The 17,282-nt window shown below is 45.3% G+C and overlaps 1 protein-coding gene across 2 annotated transcripts in view; it reads left to right on the forward strand.

The window, feature by feature from the left end:
- Positions 1–17,282, forward strand: part of WWP1 (WW domain containing E3 ubiquitin protein ligase 1) — a 74,385-nt gene that overhangs the window by 34,467 nt on the left and 22,636 nt on the right. For both annotated transcript variants that reach the window (XM_019527879.1, XM_019527880.1), the window contains exons 8-9: positions 10,163–10,258; positions 11,272–11,446. In XM_019527879.1, coding sequence (XP_019383424.1) covers positions 10,163–10,258; positions 11,272–11,446 — 271 coding nt within the window. The remainder of the gene's footprint in view (positions 1–10,162; positions 10,259–11,271; positions 11,447–17,282) is intronic.

Here is a 17,282-nt window from a genome sequence, read left to right on the forward strand (position 1 = left end):
CTGGAACCAACTTCCAAGGGAAGTGGTGCTGGCCCCTACCCTGGGGGTCTTTAAGAAGAGGCTGGATGCCTACCTGGCTGGACTCATTTGAGTCCCGTTTCTTGTTTTGGGGTTTTGTTGTTCTCCCGCCCTGGCGGGGGGTCGGGCTAGAAGATCTACTAGGTCCCTTCCGACCCTTAATCTATGAAACTATGAAAGCCAGATTACAACTGCCTGAAATCTGAAAATCCCATTTGTAAACATCAAGACCAGACAGGGCCATTACATTATCTAGTGTCTGATTGTGGTATATCACAGGCAATTAAGTTTTATTCAGTTACCTTTATATTGAACATTTTATTTAGGTAACACATATAGGTGTGCAGTTCTGATTTGCAGACGTGAAATTCACCACTTCCTGTTGCAATGATTAATTGCCCTTGCTATTTAAAAAAAAAACAAAAAAAAACATGTTAATTTCTAGTTGGAATATTCTGGCTTTCAGCTTCCAGCCACTATGCCTTTCTCCACTAGGCTAAAGAGCCTTTTGTAACCCACTGTAATCTTTTTGTAAAGGTATGTAGACTGTAATCTTTTCAGTCTTTTTCTTATGCTGAACTGAGTAAGCCCTTTAAGCATTCTGCTATAATGTACTTTTTCCAACCCGTGTATCATTTTCAGCACCCTATTACATATCTCAGAATCCTTTTTAAAATGTAGTGCCTAGACCTCTGCAAGATATTCTAATATCAGCCTCACCAGTGCTGTAAGCAGAAGTAAAATTGCTTCCCTATTCCTCTTCGCTACTCTCATTTTATACATTCAGAAATCATAGTAGATCTGGGCTATCCAACTTCAGAGTGGCCAGGGACCTTGTTACCCCCCCAGCCACATGTGGTGGGCCACATGTCCGCCTCCCCCACCATAGGCCTAATGCCATGTGGCAGGTGCCTTTCTCGCACTGTGTCGATGTCTCTGCACTCAGCATTCTGTGCTATATGGCACGGCACGGCACTGTGTGGTGGGCTTCCTTTCCCCCGCCCCCATCTCCTCCCGCCTTACTGTACCATGTGGGATTCTCAGCCCTGCTGACTGGCCTGGCGTCAGGGACAGGGGCAACTAGTGGGAGCAGAAGGAGGGAGTGAGAGCCTGGAGACTCTAGCTGTAGCAGCCACTAGAGCAGTGAAAAGAGAAGGTCCAAGACTGGGAAGCCAGGGGCTGCAAGTTAAGCCCTCAGTGACTGCATGTGGCCCACAGGCTGCCAGGTGGACAGTCCTTTGTTAGATCATTTTGCTGCAGCATCACTCTGGGAGCTTATATAGCTGCTTTCTACTACAATCCCTCAATTATTTTTCAGAGTCTGAATCACTGCTTTTAGGACTCTATTTTTACATACAGCCTGCATTCTTTGTTCCTATATGTACGTAGGACTATACACTTTGGCTGTTTAAAAATACATTTTATGTTATTTTCATGTTCTCATCTCATCAATGCCTCAGTTGCATTTGTTTTGTTTTTTTTCTGAAATTATAGCTCATATATTAAGGCTTTCCACTCTGTTCTGAGATCTTGACACTTAAAGAACTGGGTATTTACAAAAATAGAATTGTGCTTAGTTTTTTATATATAGATATTTATTATTTGATTTGGACTGTGCCATATCTTAAGGCAGGCGTGGGCAAAATACAGCCCACAGGCCGCATCTGGCCCACCAGGCACTTTCATCCAGCCTGCAGAGTCCAACAATGAATTGTACCCCACCCAGCCATCCCACCCATGAGGATGGAAGTGAGGTGCCCATGTATACACATGCCCCCAACATAACCTATTGCACTTCGCTCCTACCCTCATGGGCAGAAGGGCATAGCCAGTACACAGCTTCCAGGTGGGGCTGCTGCAGCCACCCCATGGGGACCTGCTTGGCCTCCCTGACATCCTGCTTCCTCTGAGCAGCAGGTAGAGAAGCGGTGGGGGTGTGGGCAGAGCTGCAGTCTAGTGGGGCAGCGGTAGCGCAGAGCTTGGGTGGGCAGCATGTGGGTGTGAGGGAGGGCGTGTGAATGTGGGAACCCTAGCCCCACACTCCCTCCATGACATGCAGCAGGTGGGGGTGCTGGTGCCTGGCAGTGTGTGGTTCCAGCTAGTGTGCATATTGTGGCGAGGAGCGCAGTCCCCACTGGGCCATCTCTATGCCATGCACTCCCTGCCATGCATGCACAGCCCCTGCACTCACGTGGCATGGGAGGGAAGCTCCATGCGCTGGAGCCAGCTGCCTTCCCCACCCCTTGCTACACTGGTTCCACAGCAGGGGGTGGGGAAGGCAGCCGGCTCCAGCACATGGGGCTTCCATCTTATGTGGTGCAAATGTATGGGTTTCACGTGTGCAGCGGGGAGCACTGGCAATAGAGACAGCCTGGTGGGGGCCATGCTTCTTGCCATAACGTGCAGTGCTAGTTGGAGTCATATGCCACTGGGCCCCAGCACTCTTGCCTGCTGCTGCGCCATGGGAGGAGTGTGGGGGTGGTCCTAACACCCCACAAACACCCCCCCACACACACACCCCGCCCCCGCAACCGCCCACATATACACCATCTCCCCACATCCCGCCCACCCCACCACACACACGTACATTATACAAGACTAAGAATTTATTTTTGAGTTATTATGCAATCACCTATACATATACTATGCAAACACAAATCACGATAAAAATATTTGTTGTAATAAAATTAAAATATGTTATAGTAGGTGTTTGACTTTAGTGTATGATTTGGTTTTTTTCTGGTTCTAAGATGGCAACCCCTCCTCCCAAAGGTGTATTTGGGAGGGGGGCAGGGACTTCTGGTGGCAAAAGTCAGGGATTAGGGGGTGGGACCTCTGGTCCCAAGATGGTGACCAAGGGTCAGGGCAGCGGCCAAGGGGCAGAGCTAGCCATGTGGCCCTCAAATCTCACCAAACCTCATTAAGCGGCCTTCCACCCAAAAGAATTGCACGCCTCTGGCTTAAGGCATCTTCCACAGTGTTGTTTCTCATATTTTGCAGGTATTTAATAGAGCTATAAAGGCACTTCTCAGAATTCAACCTGAAATTTTACAATTTTGATGACTTTTGCTACATTTTTCAGCTATGGACACTTTAAACAATGAAAGGGAATGGTTTTAAGAAGGAGCAAGCATGATGGAAAAGTTTTAGTCTGAAAATTCCAAAGTATTACAGGCTCATAAATAAGACCAGATAGCACATAAATGCAATTTTGAGAGAGAACTGATTTTCCAAAAAGTGATTTTTAAGGTGATTTTAGTGCATATAACATCCTTGGTGCACATTTGTAGGAGCATTGTGGGGGTGGGTGTGTTCACAATGGGTATAACTAAGCAGTTTGGTGTCCAAGAGGAATTTTTCCAAGCTGGTGGTGGTATAATCCAATGATAGTATTGAATAATTAGGTACTGAACCTCTTTTCTAATTGGTGGCTTGGGCCATGTTGTGTTGACTTGTGAGTCCTTGCCTACCAAGACCCAAACTTGGTCAAGTTCTCTTGAAGCATAGTTACTGGCACCTTATTCTCTCACTGCTGGTATTGCAGTGATGCAAATAGTCAGGATTACTGAACTCTGAGAAACTCCATATGAGCCTAACATAAATATGTTAAAGGGCAATATCATGGCAAATAAAATAATTTACAAATTTGCAAAGAATAATTTGAGCTACGTAGGCAAGGTTCTTTGAGTAGATGTGATATCTTTTATTAGACCAACTGAGTACCCATACACTTTTCCTCAAATTTTTATTAAGTTAGGAAAAATAGTTGGCCATTGTTGAAGTGTTAATGAAAATATCCATAAATGTGCAGCAGCAGTCAGAAAACTAACAATATGTTAGGAAACATAAAGAATGGGATGGATAATACTACTGTACATATATTCATTTTTGATTTCCCTATCAAATTAATGTTGTAGAAATAAGTTGGACACACGATGAAGATAAGATTAGAGGCATAGAAAAATTGTAAATAGGCAACATAGGTGGGCTCTCCTATGGATCTCCCATGCTTGTATCATCCTTCCATGTAATTCGAGCATGGGTGAGCTGCTAAGGAAATTGAAAAAACAACACAGGAAAATGTATAAAAGAATGTGGAACTTGTTAGCTTTGTATAGCTTTAATGTCAAAAGTTCAGAAAGTTATAAAAGATACTAGAAGTTTTAGCAGGATTCAAGTGCTGTTGTAGTCTTGATAGTCCAGGAAATGTATGAGAGCCAAAGGGGTTTTTTGTGTCATCTTTTACTGGACCAACTGTGTTGTTGGGAGAGATGCTGAACAGACTTACAGGCAAAAAGCACCCTTCTGATGGGACCTTTGTGCTCAAAATCTTGCCCAACATTTCTCTCAGCTATATAAGTGGTCCAGTAAAGATACCATAGAAAACCCTTGCCACCAAAAATTGCTTAGGGACAGAGAGACTAGTTAGAGAGTAGAACTCTTGTATTTTTTTTTCGTAAATCTTGTCTAATTAACCCCTAGTTGAAAAGGATCGTAGGAAAGTAGGGCTGGAAGGAACCTCACGAGGATCAAGGCAGGATCATCTCTAAACTGTCCCAGCAAAGTGTCTGTCCAAACTACTCTTGAAAATTTCCAGAGAAATAGGAGTTTTCACAACTTATCTGGGTAGTCTGCCCCAATGTGTAAGCACCGTTATAGTCAGAAAGTTCCTCTTAATCTCCAACCTGAATTACCTTTGCAACTCCACCCAGTTTAGTATCATTCACAGATGTGCTAAGCATGCACTCAGTCCCATTGTCCAGTTCATTAATGAAGATGTTGAACAGTATTGGACCGAGGGCAGACCCCTGGGAAATCTTGCTTGATTCCTCCTCCCAACTAGATATTGAGCCATTGATGGCCACTCACTGAGCACAAAGATCCAGCTAGTTATGTATCCATGTTACAGTGCTTTCATCTAATTTGTAATTCCTTAGTTCATTAATAAGAATGGTTACAGAAGACAGTGTCAGAAATCTTATTAAAATCAAGGTATATCATATGCGCTGTTCTCCCCCCACCATTCATAAGGCAGTTAGCATACAGTAGGGAGTTGAAAGCAGAGCACCAGGCTGGACAAAGGAAGGGCATCAGAGTGGCACTCGGGGAGAGTGCTGGGCTAATTTGTGGCACACCTGCCAAAATATTTGTCCCTTCCTCTTCCTCACTTTTAGTAATCCCTAATTTGTTCTCCCATTATTTTAGGCTGTTTTGACTTTTTTCTTTACTTTGCTGACAATTGTGTTTGACTCCTTCCTTTTCTTTGCTGACAGTTGTGTTCACCATCTGTCACTAGATTGCTTCCTGTAAGGGAGCTACGGTTAGGGGATTAGGAAGAAAAATGTTCTGTGGGCAAATTATTCCAATATGTGTCTATTAAGGGATTACTAGTGCGAAATGTTATGGCAATTGTTTTGTTTCTAATAAAAAGCTTATGGGTTTTTCGCCCCTCTGAAAAGTGCAAGTACTTTCTGTAAAATTCCTGTCATTACCTAAAATTGCACTGGCATATTTTTTTCAGTCTGTCAGGATTCCAGTTTCATCTACCAGGTTCCCTAGCTGTGCTTGGATGTCTGTCTCTTCTTGACACTGCTATTTTACATTAATTTGCTGCGTCCATGATTTAACCGTTTGTGCAGCAGAGCAAATTTTATAGGGCAGTGTGTACCATATTGAAAAATACAAACCAAATCTCCTGAGTGGCAGACAAGATATTTAGAGGTGTACTTGGTCCCATATTGGATCAGCACCAACATGAGGAAAATTGAGAGCCAACATGAGGAAAATTGAAATCATACCATTTTTTGGTATGATGTGGCTGATAATGTGGCTAATAAATGTTGCATGCATGTGTGCAGCCTGCAGGCGGCCAGGTGCTCAGCCTGGTAGTGTAGAGAACAGCCAAATCTGGCTGGTAAGTCTGTTTTGGGGTGGAAGGGGCTGGGGGGGCAGATCGAGGCCGCATGGTGAGGGAGGAAGTGGGGCTGGGGGAGGGCAGGCACTGCCCAGCCAGGGCACGTGACTGAGCCACGACTTATCTGGGGAGTGGCAGGGAGCAGCACCTGCTGCTGTGCGCACCCCAGGAGGGCATGGGGGGGGGGGGTACCTGGATTTGCACGGGGCGACGACGGGCTGCTACTGTGTGCTGGGGCTGCACTGGGGTCTTCCTGGCAGGGGGCTAGGCCAGGCTGTGCTCAGGGTGGGTGGCAGTGCTGGGAGGAGGGTTTGGGGGGGGCTGCAGCCCCCACAAGATTTGCCATATCCCCCGCTCCCATCGCCACAGCAGCCTGCCCTGATCACAGCACCCTGCCAGAAAATGCCTGGCACAGCTCTGGCCCCAGCCCACAGTAGCAGCTCACCCTTGCCCCGTGCGCAGATCCGGAGTCACATGTCCCCCATGCCCTCCCAGGGCGCGTGCAGTGGCGGGACCTGTCCCCCGAAGTCCCTCTGGATGAGCTGCAGCTCCATCCCATGCCCCACCCTGGCCACAGCACCAGCACAGCACCCTGTCCCCCCACCCCCTACCCTTCCCTCACAACAGACTTACTAGCTGGGCGCTGCTCTCCACGCTGCAGGGCTGCATATTGGAATTGGATTGGTATTGGCTGATTATAGCTTGTTAAAAATCAACCATTGGTACTGGCCCAAAAAATCTCTGTCAGTGCACCCCTAAAGATTCGGTAGTTTTGGTCTGGAGATGTTGTCATCAGCAGTCTTTTGGAGTTGAGGATGATGTCCGGCAGGTTTGATGGGTCCTCAGGTGACTGAGGAGCCCCATTCTGGATACACACATTCTTTGGCAATGGGGGCATGTTGTTGTGTGGGGGAGTGGGATTCGCAGCCCTGAGTTGGTCTCCTTCTCCGTCCTCTGCCGCCACTGTTCCACCTCAGTATCGAGTCATTGGCCCTCAAAGCGGTGCACACCTTGGTGGACCAGGTGGTGCCACACCAAACAGTCAGCAGTTTGCTCCTCCCAGCTGTTGGTGTCAATGCCTCCATGCTTGAGGGCGACCTTGAGTGTGTCTTTGTACCGTTTCCTTTGGCCACCCTTTGAGCATTGGCCAACGGAGAGCTGGGAAAAGAGTATCTGGCTAGGGAGGCAGTTCTCAGACATCCAGACGCAGTGGCCCATCCATCAGAGTTGATTTCTCAAAAGCAAGGCTTTGATGCTGCTGGATGCAGCTTCATGGAGGACACTACTGGTTCGGTGGTCCTCCCATTTGACCCCCAGGATTTGATACTGTCGCGCGTGGTTCGGTGGAGCTGGTGGGTCTTTTCCCCTTGGGCGGGTGTTGTAAAGGAGGCGGCTACACACTCGTAATGGTTACAAAAGTTTTTGTTTTCGTTTTACTTGCACATCAGTGGAATAGACGCGTAGGCGCAGACCAAGCAGAAAACAGGTATCGGTTACGTTGCGAGATCGACAGCTGCGGAGACCCTCTCGAGACAGAGCTGAACGAGGTCTTATCAAGTGCACTGGGAGGGGTACGCCGGGGAAATTTCGTGATTGGTGGTGGAGAAGCACGTCAAGGCTGGCCAAGCCTGGGCAGGGAGGAAGAGTTCCTCCTTGATGTGCTGACAAGTGCTGCTTTTGCTGGGCGGAAGCTTACTCATGGGTTATATAGGACATTGCGGGTCCCAATTGGACAACCTTTCGCGCCCGCTTTTGGCGTGCGGGGGAAAATTAGAGGAGAAAAAAAGGGGGCTCCGAGGGCGGGGTCAACTAGCTTGGGTTTGTGCACAGTTTGCAGGTTTTGTGCTGACGGCACAGTTGTTGCACAACACAGATACAAGCACCGCTGGTGAAAGCTCTTGAGGGTCTTAATGTGGCATCGGTAGAGAGTCCAGGCTTCACTCCAGTAGAGGTGGGTAGTCAGCACAACAGCCTCATAAATCAGGACCTTTGTCGACTTCCAAAGGTCTCTGTTTTTGAAGACACATTGTCACAACTTTGAAGAAGGCAGCACTGGCGCAGTTGACCCGGTGCTGGACTTCATCAGTGGTAGCCTGTTGAGAGAGGTGGCTGCTGAGATGCAGAAAGTACTCCATCTATGCCAGAGCCTCCCTGTCAACATGGATGGTGCAAGGGATGTTCAGCTGGCCTAGGGAGGGTTGATGGAAAACCTTCATCTTGGCAACGTTCAAGGACAGGCCAAGTCTCTTTATACAAAGCGGTGAAGAGATCTAAGGTCGCTTGCACATCCTGTGAAGAGTGAGCCATCATGCAGAAATTGTCTGCATACTGAAGGTCACTTATGTCCTTGGTGGTGAATTGCGTTTTTGCCCGGAAGCGCCCAAGATTGAAAAACTTCCTGTTCAGTCGATACTGGATACTGACACCGGATGGTAGATCATCTCGGATAAGGTGGATAATGATGGTCAGGTAGATGGTGAACAGGGTGGAGGTGATCACATGATCTTGTTTGACCCAAGTCTGGATGCAGAAGGCCTCAGTTTCAGATCTTCCACTCAAGACAGTGGCAGTCGTATCATCATGCAGGAGCCGCAGCATGGTGACAAACTTCAGTGGGCACAAGGCATTGGAGGATGACCCACCCCAACCGTTCCCTCACAAGAGACTTACTAGTTGGATGTTGTTTTCCATGCTGCAGGGCTGCGTATTGGAATTGGATTGATGTTGGCTGATATGGCTCGTTAAAAATCAGCCATCAGTATTAGCTCAAAAAATCTCTATCGGTGCACCCCTAAAGATACTGTATACAGTAGTTTTGGTATGGAGATGTATCGGTCTGCAAGAAAAGCAAACTTTTGTGTTCAATGGAAGGCTTCCTCTCATCTATTTTCCTGGGTTTTCTCTCCCACTTATCAATAGAATTCTGCTACCTAAAGGTGTCATAATAGAATGAAACAGGAATTTTTCGTTATAAAATTGGTGTCCTTTCTGTAGTTTTACTGTTAGAATACTAAAACTGACTTTAGAGAAAACATCCCAAGTGTTATCAGGGCGAGTAATCTTACTTTTTATCACAGCAAATAAAAAGGCATTAAATTATCTACTAGCACATTTTTCTATAATATGTCCTTTGTAGAGCCAAAAACTACTGAGCTTATATTACGTTAGTCCAGTTGTTCTCAACTTTTTTAGATTCAGGGCACCCTCCATAACTTTCCTGAATTTGATGGACCCCAGTTGAAAACCACTGTTGCATCGCCTCAACTTACCTTAGTGGTTCTCAACTGGGATGATGCTGCCAATGCCAGGTGAAACTGCTCTGTGTGCTTCATGTGAAGCCAGATTGGGAAGGGGTACAGGAGCAATCGGTGTTATGGTTATCTGATAAGCCTAAAGCAGGCAGGAGCGGCTGCACTAGCCACACTCCTCCCAAAAACAGGTGCACAGGGCAGTTCCATTTAGCAGCAGTGGTGTGGCAGCCTGGAGAAACAGCTGCTGCCAGGTGGAAGAGCCCTGTGTCCCTCTGTTTCTGGGAGGAGCGTACAGAGCTGGAATGGGAAGGGTTGTGGCAGAAGCCTCTCCTTCTGCATGTGTTAAGTTTATTAGATAACCCTAATGAGGGCAGGAGCTTGGGGCTGTTCCCACAGCCCTTCCGAATCTGATTTCATACAAGGCTTGTAGAGCAGTTTCACCTGACAGCAGCAGTGCCCACGCTGTGACACTCCTGAAAGGGTCTTGTGGCATCCCAGTTGAGAACCACTGCCTTAGTCTGCAGTGAGGGCTACATGTTCACAAACCCAAAGAATGCTGCTGTTTTTATGGAACAGACAACAGGGTAAAACTTATTGTGAAAAAGATTTGTGGGTGTTAATGTTGTTTCTTTAATATTAGACCTTTAGCACATAATTATCTAGCCTCACTTTTCAAAGATAGATTCAAAATAGATATTTAAAATGCATTTCAAATGCTTGTGGAAAAACAGTATAGCCTTTTCTATGCATCAGAAATACCCATTTTGGTGTTCAGGCAGAAAGTTTCAAATATTTTGCCCATAGGTGAAATTAAGTGATTTAAAATAGGACTTCAGTGCTCCACAAGCCTTGTTTGAATGAGTACATTTCACTGTTAGAATTTTATAGAAAGGATAACAGTTCTTTTTCCTTGGTGAAAATTTAATTAGAAGGAAACATTTTCCTGACTTACATTTTAAGTATTTATTTTGTTTTAAAGATGGGAACAGAGAAAAGATCCTCATGGTAGAACTTATTATGTTGATCACAACACACGAACTACAACTTGGGAAAGACCACAGCCTTTACCTCCAGGGTAATGTAGAATTTCTATGCTTCTTTCAATATGTGCATTTTAAATTGGTACTAAAAATACTTTTATCATGTTGTTTGTGGTTACAGGATAAAGCTATATAAGTGTAAGGTGAGAAGGCTATATTACTGTATTACCAGGGAAATTGTGGGGGCAAGTGGCAGAGTTCAGGCTGCTTCACTCCCCTGCTGCTTGTCTTCCACCCCTTCCCCCCACCATCTGCCTTCCTCCTGCTGCTTTCTCAGCTGCTATGGTGGTAGGGGATGAATTTAAGATGACACCCAATAATTGGATTCTATACATGGAAAATTATAATACATTGGTATTATTGTTGAATTAGTAGTTTTTAAAACCAATACCACCCATTTTATACAGTATAAAACTTCATCCTAAACCAGTTGATCAGATTAATCTTTTATGTGAATGTTGGTGTTTAAATTTATTGCCCATGCCAGGGGTTGTCAACTGGGAGTACACATACCCCTGGGGGTACTTGGAAAAGTGGTAAGGGGTACGGCTGGGCGGGCAGGGACAGAGCACCACCACCCACCACCCTGTGCCACTGCCTCCCAGGAGCAGGGTTGGGGGAAGTAGGGGACAGTGGCTCCGCTCTGTGGGCCGCATAGGCACTGCCCGGCTAGCTGGACATGGTGGGGTGGGGGGAGAAGCTTTCATATGGTGGTGCCGCAACCCCCCCTCCACTCCACATCTGGCTGCCACCACCAGAAGGGGTACACGCCTTTAAAAAGGTTAACAACCTTGGCTTACATCAATAATTTTGACCAATTTACCTGCTGCTTTAATTTGCCTTTTATTTAATGCTACATTTAAAAGATGTTAATTTTATCACACTTTAAGGTGACACCAACATGTGAAGTGCACATCAGAAATATAAATTTGTATCTCATTTCTATGTTTGAACCAAAATATGAATTTAGTTTAGAGTGCCGCAAAATATTTTTTTTCAATTAAAATATAAAACTATGTGAATACTAACATTAGTATTATTTTGGTAGCTGGGAAAGAAGGGTTGATGATCGTGGAAGAGTTTACTATGTGGACCATAACACAAGAACAACAACATGGCAGAGACCAACAATGGAATCAGTCAGGAACTTCGAGCAGTGGCAGTCTCAGCGTAACCAACTGCAGGGAGCTATGCAACAATTTAACCAACGATACCTCTATTCGGTAATTTTTAGCAAACTGAAATATTAGGAAAAGAGACTTCTTTTTTAACTTTTACTTTTCTCTAGCAGTTTAACTATGTTTAGTGAGATATTGGAGATCTTTAAAGATTATTCACATTGCTCATGATGACTGTGAGTTCTAGTTTAGGATCTTCACCCTTCTTAAACCACTATCTCTATAGGATTCTTATACCTGGGTGTCAGTTCTCTTGGTCAAAAAATGTTTGTTCCATATACATTTAATAATTGGAGGTACCTAATAGCTGTAACAAGTACAAGTATAAGCCACTTCTTCACCTTTGAGGGGACTTCAGTTCAATGAGCCAGTCTTTTTTTTAGTCATTATCTTACTTTGGAATTTTTTTAGTAATGCTCAGCTTATATACATCAGTATTTTTGCTTTCTTTTTTTTGGAAAAAAAGTCAGTGACTTGGAACCATTCATCAACACTTCTATGCTTCTGTTTTTTACTTTAATACCTGTTTTGAAGTCTCCGTCTTTGTCCTGCTCTGAAGCTTTCTTGCACAATTTCTGTGTTTCGTCTCAGGTTATCATACATATCTGCAGCTTTACAGGAAGAAGAAAACTGCTCAGTTGCTTCAAGAAATGTTGTTTTGAAGTAGGAATAGAATACCATTCACGGTATTATCTGCCTGAACATTCTGAGCAAGTGGGGCAGATCTGACTGATTATTGTCCTACATATACAAATACTGTGGGGATTGCATCCATCACCTGTGGGAGTTTTCCATTAAAGGGCCTCAAATTTAGTATGCTGGCAGATATGGAGTTTCATAGATTCGTAGATGTAGGGTCGGAAAGGACCTGAGCAGATCATCAAGTCCGACCCCCTGCCATGGGCAGAAATGAATACTAGGCTCATGTGACCCACTAAGTTAAGCTCATATGACCCTAGTTAGGTAATAATCAAGCCTTCAAGTGCATCAGAAGAGAAATTACTGAACTATATGTTTGAGCCAGTTTCAGCTGCTGACTATTAGGATTATATGTTGGTGCTTCCTATATTCACATAGCCTTTGTTTTGTTTTAAAACTCAGCAGACCGTATTTATTATCAGAGCATGTCCTATGAAGTTTTTTACAATGCAAAAGATTCTGCTACATACTTAAAGTTAGCAGGGTTCACCCCCAGTTTATATAATTAAATGCCATGAAGAACTGTAAGCAGTAGACATAAAATGATGCATTACTGATGAATTTCTTGATTCCTGCTGACTCTGCATCATTTTGTTTTCCCATTCACTTTAGCCTGAAGACTTGGGGACAGATGAGTGACTCTTAAGTCACTGCTGCTTATTTGAAGCATTTTTAAACCATTTACCATTTTAAAAAAACATTTAACATTTTTAAAATTTTTTATTCCTACTCTGTCAAAATGTGTTGGAAATTAGAATGCAGTGATTCTTGCTTTGCTGATGGATAAAGCATTGGCCCTGATGCTAGTATCCTCAGTACCTTGTGCCAAGAATTTAGTACAGATAAGGCTGATATCTTTGGAGGCATTGTCTCTATGCTGTAGATATCACAATCAGCTCATCGTGATCAGCAGTGTTGTGTGCAGGGTGGAGGTTGAGAGAAAGGATAACTTACTTGTGTTTTGAGGAATTGGAGGAGCATAGTGATGCCAAATACTTCTTCATTGCAGATGAACAGGAAGATGTTACTTCTTAGTGCAAAGTTTTTACTTTCCCCCTAGTTTATTAAAGTAACTACCTAGCTTGCTATTTAAAATGGTATATTTTAAATTGGAGTTAGTTCAGGAATCTAAAGAGTTTACAGATGACAGCTATCCTGAGCTGAGAGTGCTTATCCATCTACGTTCCTATGCTTTTGGGCTTCCTACATGGGATCAGTTTATAAAAATATAGCAGGACACATGGGCTGCTTGCAGATGATAAAAAAGAACCCAAAACAGTGCTTTAGTTTTAAACTCCATGTGTTCCTGTGCCACACCTAGCACATGCCCAGAAGAGGCAGCTTGTTAGTTGTACCCAGCTTGCCTGACGTCTGTATAGATTACACGCTTTAGCAGGACTTTTGGCACTTTTATCTAATAGCTGATTGAATAAGCTATTAGATTAGCAGGGCTTTTTGGTGCTTTAAAGGTGAAGCGGAACCAGATTGAAGTAACGTGCTGCTGCTTTTGGTAAAGTGCTTTTTTTTAAAATAACATTTGCAGACAGACTTTGTCAAATTTTGGGCTTCAGGGGAGGAGGAGGGGATGGGTGAGGTAGAGAGTGAGTTGGCAGGCACAGAAACAGGCACGGACATGGAAGGGCAGGTGGCTGGAGAGATCATGGTGGAGGACAGACATGGGGGGACAAGTGGCAAAGGATCAACAGCAGTGGTGGGGACTAATTTAAGATGAGCTTCCACTAATTAGATTCTATACAGGGAAAAGTATAACAAATGTATCACTTCCTTGTATAAAATATAATTATTCTTGAATTCAGAATGGTCTTGGATTCAGATAAACACAGTGTATTAACTAGACACAGAGACAGAAGTGGCTCAGTTCTTTTATGGGAGGCGTGCTCATTTGTCTGTCTCATAATTACTATTTCAACAAGTTTACTACAAACTGAAGTAAAGTTGACTTGTAATCTTCAGGATCACAGGTAGTATACATGTTGATCACATGTTGCCTTAATGGCTCCCTTTTTCCCTTTATTGTTTAAAGGAACAATTCTCTTCCATCATCTTGCTGTTTATGTATTTAAATAATTTCATATTCATTTTTTTTCTGTTTGGCTTACTGTTCTTCAAAATGTCAGTTACAAGAGGCAAGGATTTCTTGAGTTGGACCAACCCTGTCTCAGGTATGCAGTTGGTCGTTAGAAAATAACCAGGGGAATACAATAAATTTATTCTCATTTTTTATTTAACTTAAAATTCTTAAAATTACCGGATATTGTCCTTGAACACAGAGTAATCAAGCTATGCAAGGTAATAACCCTGCAAAAAAGAATAAGAAGAACTGGGTAGGCAGGTGGGCAAAATACAAGAAGTTATTTGATTGAAATAGGTTACTGCAGAAACAAAAATTCAGCCCAAGTGAATCCAGCAAACAGACTGTAGTATAGAGGTTGAACTGGAAAATGGAAATCTAATTGATTAAGAGAGAGTCAGAGTGATCTTATAGTTGTGAATGGTTCAGGAATATGAGAGAGGCCAGGATTTTTTAAGGTGATTTTATTGGACCAACTGCATAGTTGGGATGGGGTTGGTTCATGCTGCCACAACTACTGCCACTGCCATGGCTGCTGCCGCTTATGCTTAGTCAGGGTTTGAATTACACTTCAGCTCCTTGAGGAGGTCTGCAAAAAAAAAAATTGGCTGGGGTTGGAGCTGTGTGCATAGGTCCCCGCTAGTACCGCGGGACGGGCCAGTGGTGGTGTTAGCCAGAAGGAGCCACTGCTGCCTCGGCTACTTAGAAAGGCACAAGGTAGGCCAGGGGCTGTGCGTGGTGGCGCATGGGGGTGGGGGAGGTGGGGAAGGGGTGCTGACAGGCCTGTGGGAGGAGTTGCGGGGGGAGCGTTCTCACTTAGTGGGGGGGCTCAGCCCCAAGCTCCTCCATAATTTGAACCCTATATTTAGTGAGGCTCTGGCTCTGGCCCTGCTCTAGCTGGGGGCACAGAACACACTGGCTCTGGCCCCCTACCTAGCCAGGCAACCAGCACTTGTGGTAACAACAGTTCCTGCCTAGGCTCTGGATTCTGGATTGCATCTCCAGAAGTTGTTCTCTGAATATTTCAAGGGATTTACACTTGCTGCTAAACAGGTTAAGAAAGGATCTCGGGTACCCCGGGCTCAGCAGCTAAGGGCATGTTCATAATGTGATGCCATGTAGATAGCTCTGAAAAAACAGTTGGATACCAGAAGCAGAATAGCTGTGTAATGTTGTTGATGAGGGGTCAGTTAGTCTAGGAAGGCCATCACTATAATATAGAATTGTAGACATGTGGGGCTGGAAAGGACCATAGGGTGTGATTGAGTCCAATCCCCTGCTTAAGGCAGGAAAATCCTTGACTAAACCATCCCAGTCAAGTGTTGGTCTAACCTTAACCTGGTTAGACTAACATTTGACTGGGATGGTATCCCTGGAGAGAGAGGGGATAAACGAAAAAATTAAGGTAAGAAAAAACCACTTACCTGCAGCAGGAGCCACGGCACAGCGGGAACAAGAAGAGAAGCCTGCACAGCTCGTTAGCCTCGCCTTTATTCAGCTGAGGCCAGCTGGTGACGTTGCCAGCCAGCGAAAATAAAAAAGGTGGACGACAGAAGGAGCAGAGAGGGGAAAACGGACCAGAGGAACGTGTGGCCTCAGGACCCACTCCGGGAACCCCTCAGGAGGGGAAGTGTGTCAGATGAGGAGTCAGAAGAGACTCCTGGTCCCAAGCTCAGCAGCAGCAGTGGGGGACAGGCCACCAGTGCGGGAAGCGGGCCAGAAGCAGCCCCTGCAACCTGCAACAACAGCAGCAGCAGGAGCAGCAGAGAAAGGCTTGCAGGGACCCACAGTACAGCAGGTGGGAGTATTAGGAACGGTTGGAAGGAGGAGGAGGTGGTCCCATCGGAAAAGTCCCAGCAAGAGGCCTGGGAGGGCTCCGGACAAGCAGGGCACCTACACCAAATATAAAAGGGTGACCAACCCTGTGTAGAGGAACTATGGAACACTTGGAGGGCGACGCTCCAGGAGGGAGAGAAGTGGGCTGGCCCAAGGCTCGTGAAAGGAGCTAAGAATGTGAAGCGGACAACCCAAACAGGAGGATACTAGTATTATTCAAGTGTGTGGGGGGGGTATCCCCTGGCTATACTATAGGGGAACTAGGCTCCCGAGACCCCTGCTGTGAGGAAGCAGGGAAGGGGGGACTATCCTAATTCCCAGCGAAGCGGCAGAGCAAGTGTCGTGTGTTTTCTTTTGTATTCTTTCTTTTGTTTCCCCAGGTGAAGGGGTTGAGAGAGAACTAGGGAGCATAGCCCATAGGGCGTCAGGTGGTGATTTGAGCCCGAGGACAGGAGGTTGCTCTGGACAAGGGTAGGTTCCCTAATCAGGACCTCTGATCATAGAAGACCCATGAAGGAGTAAGCAGAGCAGGTTCCAGGACTAGTACGCTGATAAGAAGAAACCCAAGAGGCACCATAGCCGTAGGAGCAAGGGGATGTGGCCGAGAACACGGAGGGATCCATCGAGGTGGCGTGAGGTTGGGGTGTAGGGATGGTGGAGCCCCGCGAGTGACCGACTGGCAAACCTCAGGTTGCAGAGGGACCCCGGATAGTCAACCCCTCCACTGGGAACATTTAAAGTCCTGGCAGGCGAGATAGGGGAAGACGACTCCTGAAGTAAACAGCTACTCGGCCAATCACGGGAGCCGGTAAGACATATGTCATCCATCACTCGGACCAAGGCTGTACGTGACAGGGTGTTAGAAACTTGGCAGTCACAGATGGTTTAGTCAAGCATGATCTTTCCTTAAGCAGGGGGTTGTACTCGATCACATCCTGTGGTCCCTTCTAGCCCCACTTTTCAATGATTAATGAAGATGTAAACAATACTGGCTCCAGAACAGACCCTTGGGGAACCTCATTTGATACTTTCTTCCAGCTCCACAGGAGTATACCTTTATTCAATACTCCAGATAACTTGTTTGGAGCTAGGGCAGGTATTTTCCACAGCACTGTATCATTAAGTATAGACATTCTGATTATCTGAAAATACTACACTGATTTATAGTCAAATGTGTTGGTCACAGAGGTGGTTAGCCATGTGAATTTGAAATGAGGCAGAAAGTTGTGCAGGATGGCACTTTAGAGACTAACT

This window comes from Gavialis gangeticus, unplaced genomic scaffold, assembly GCF_001723915.1.
Source record: "Gavialis gangeticus isolate Ggan-Ray unplaced genomic scaffold, GavGan_comp1, whole genome shotgun sequence".
NCBI lineage: Eukaryota > Metazoa > Chordata > Crocodylia > Gavialidae > Gavialis > Gavialis gangeticus.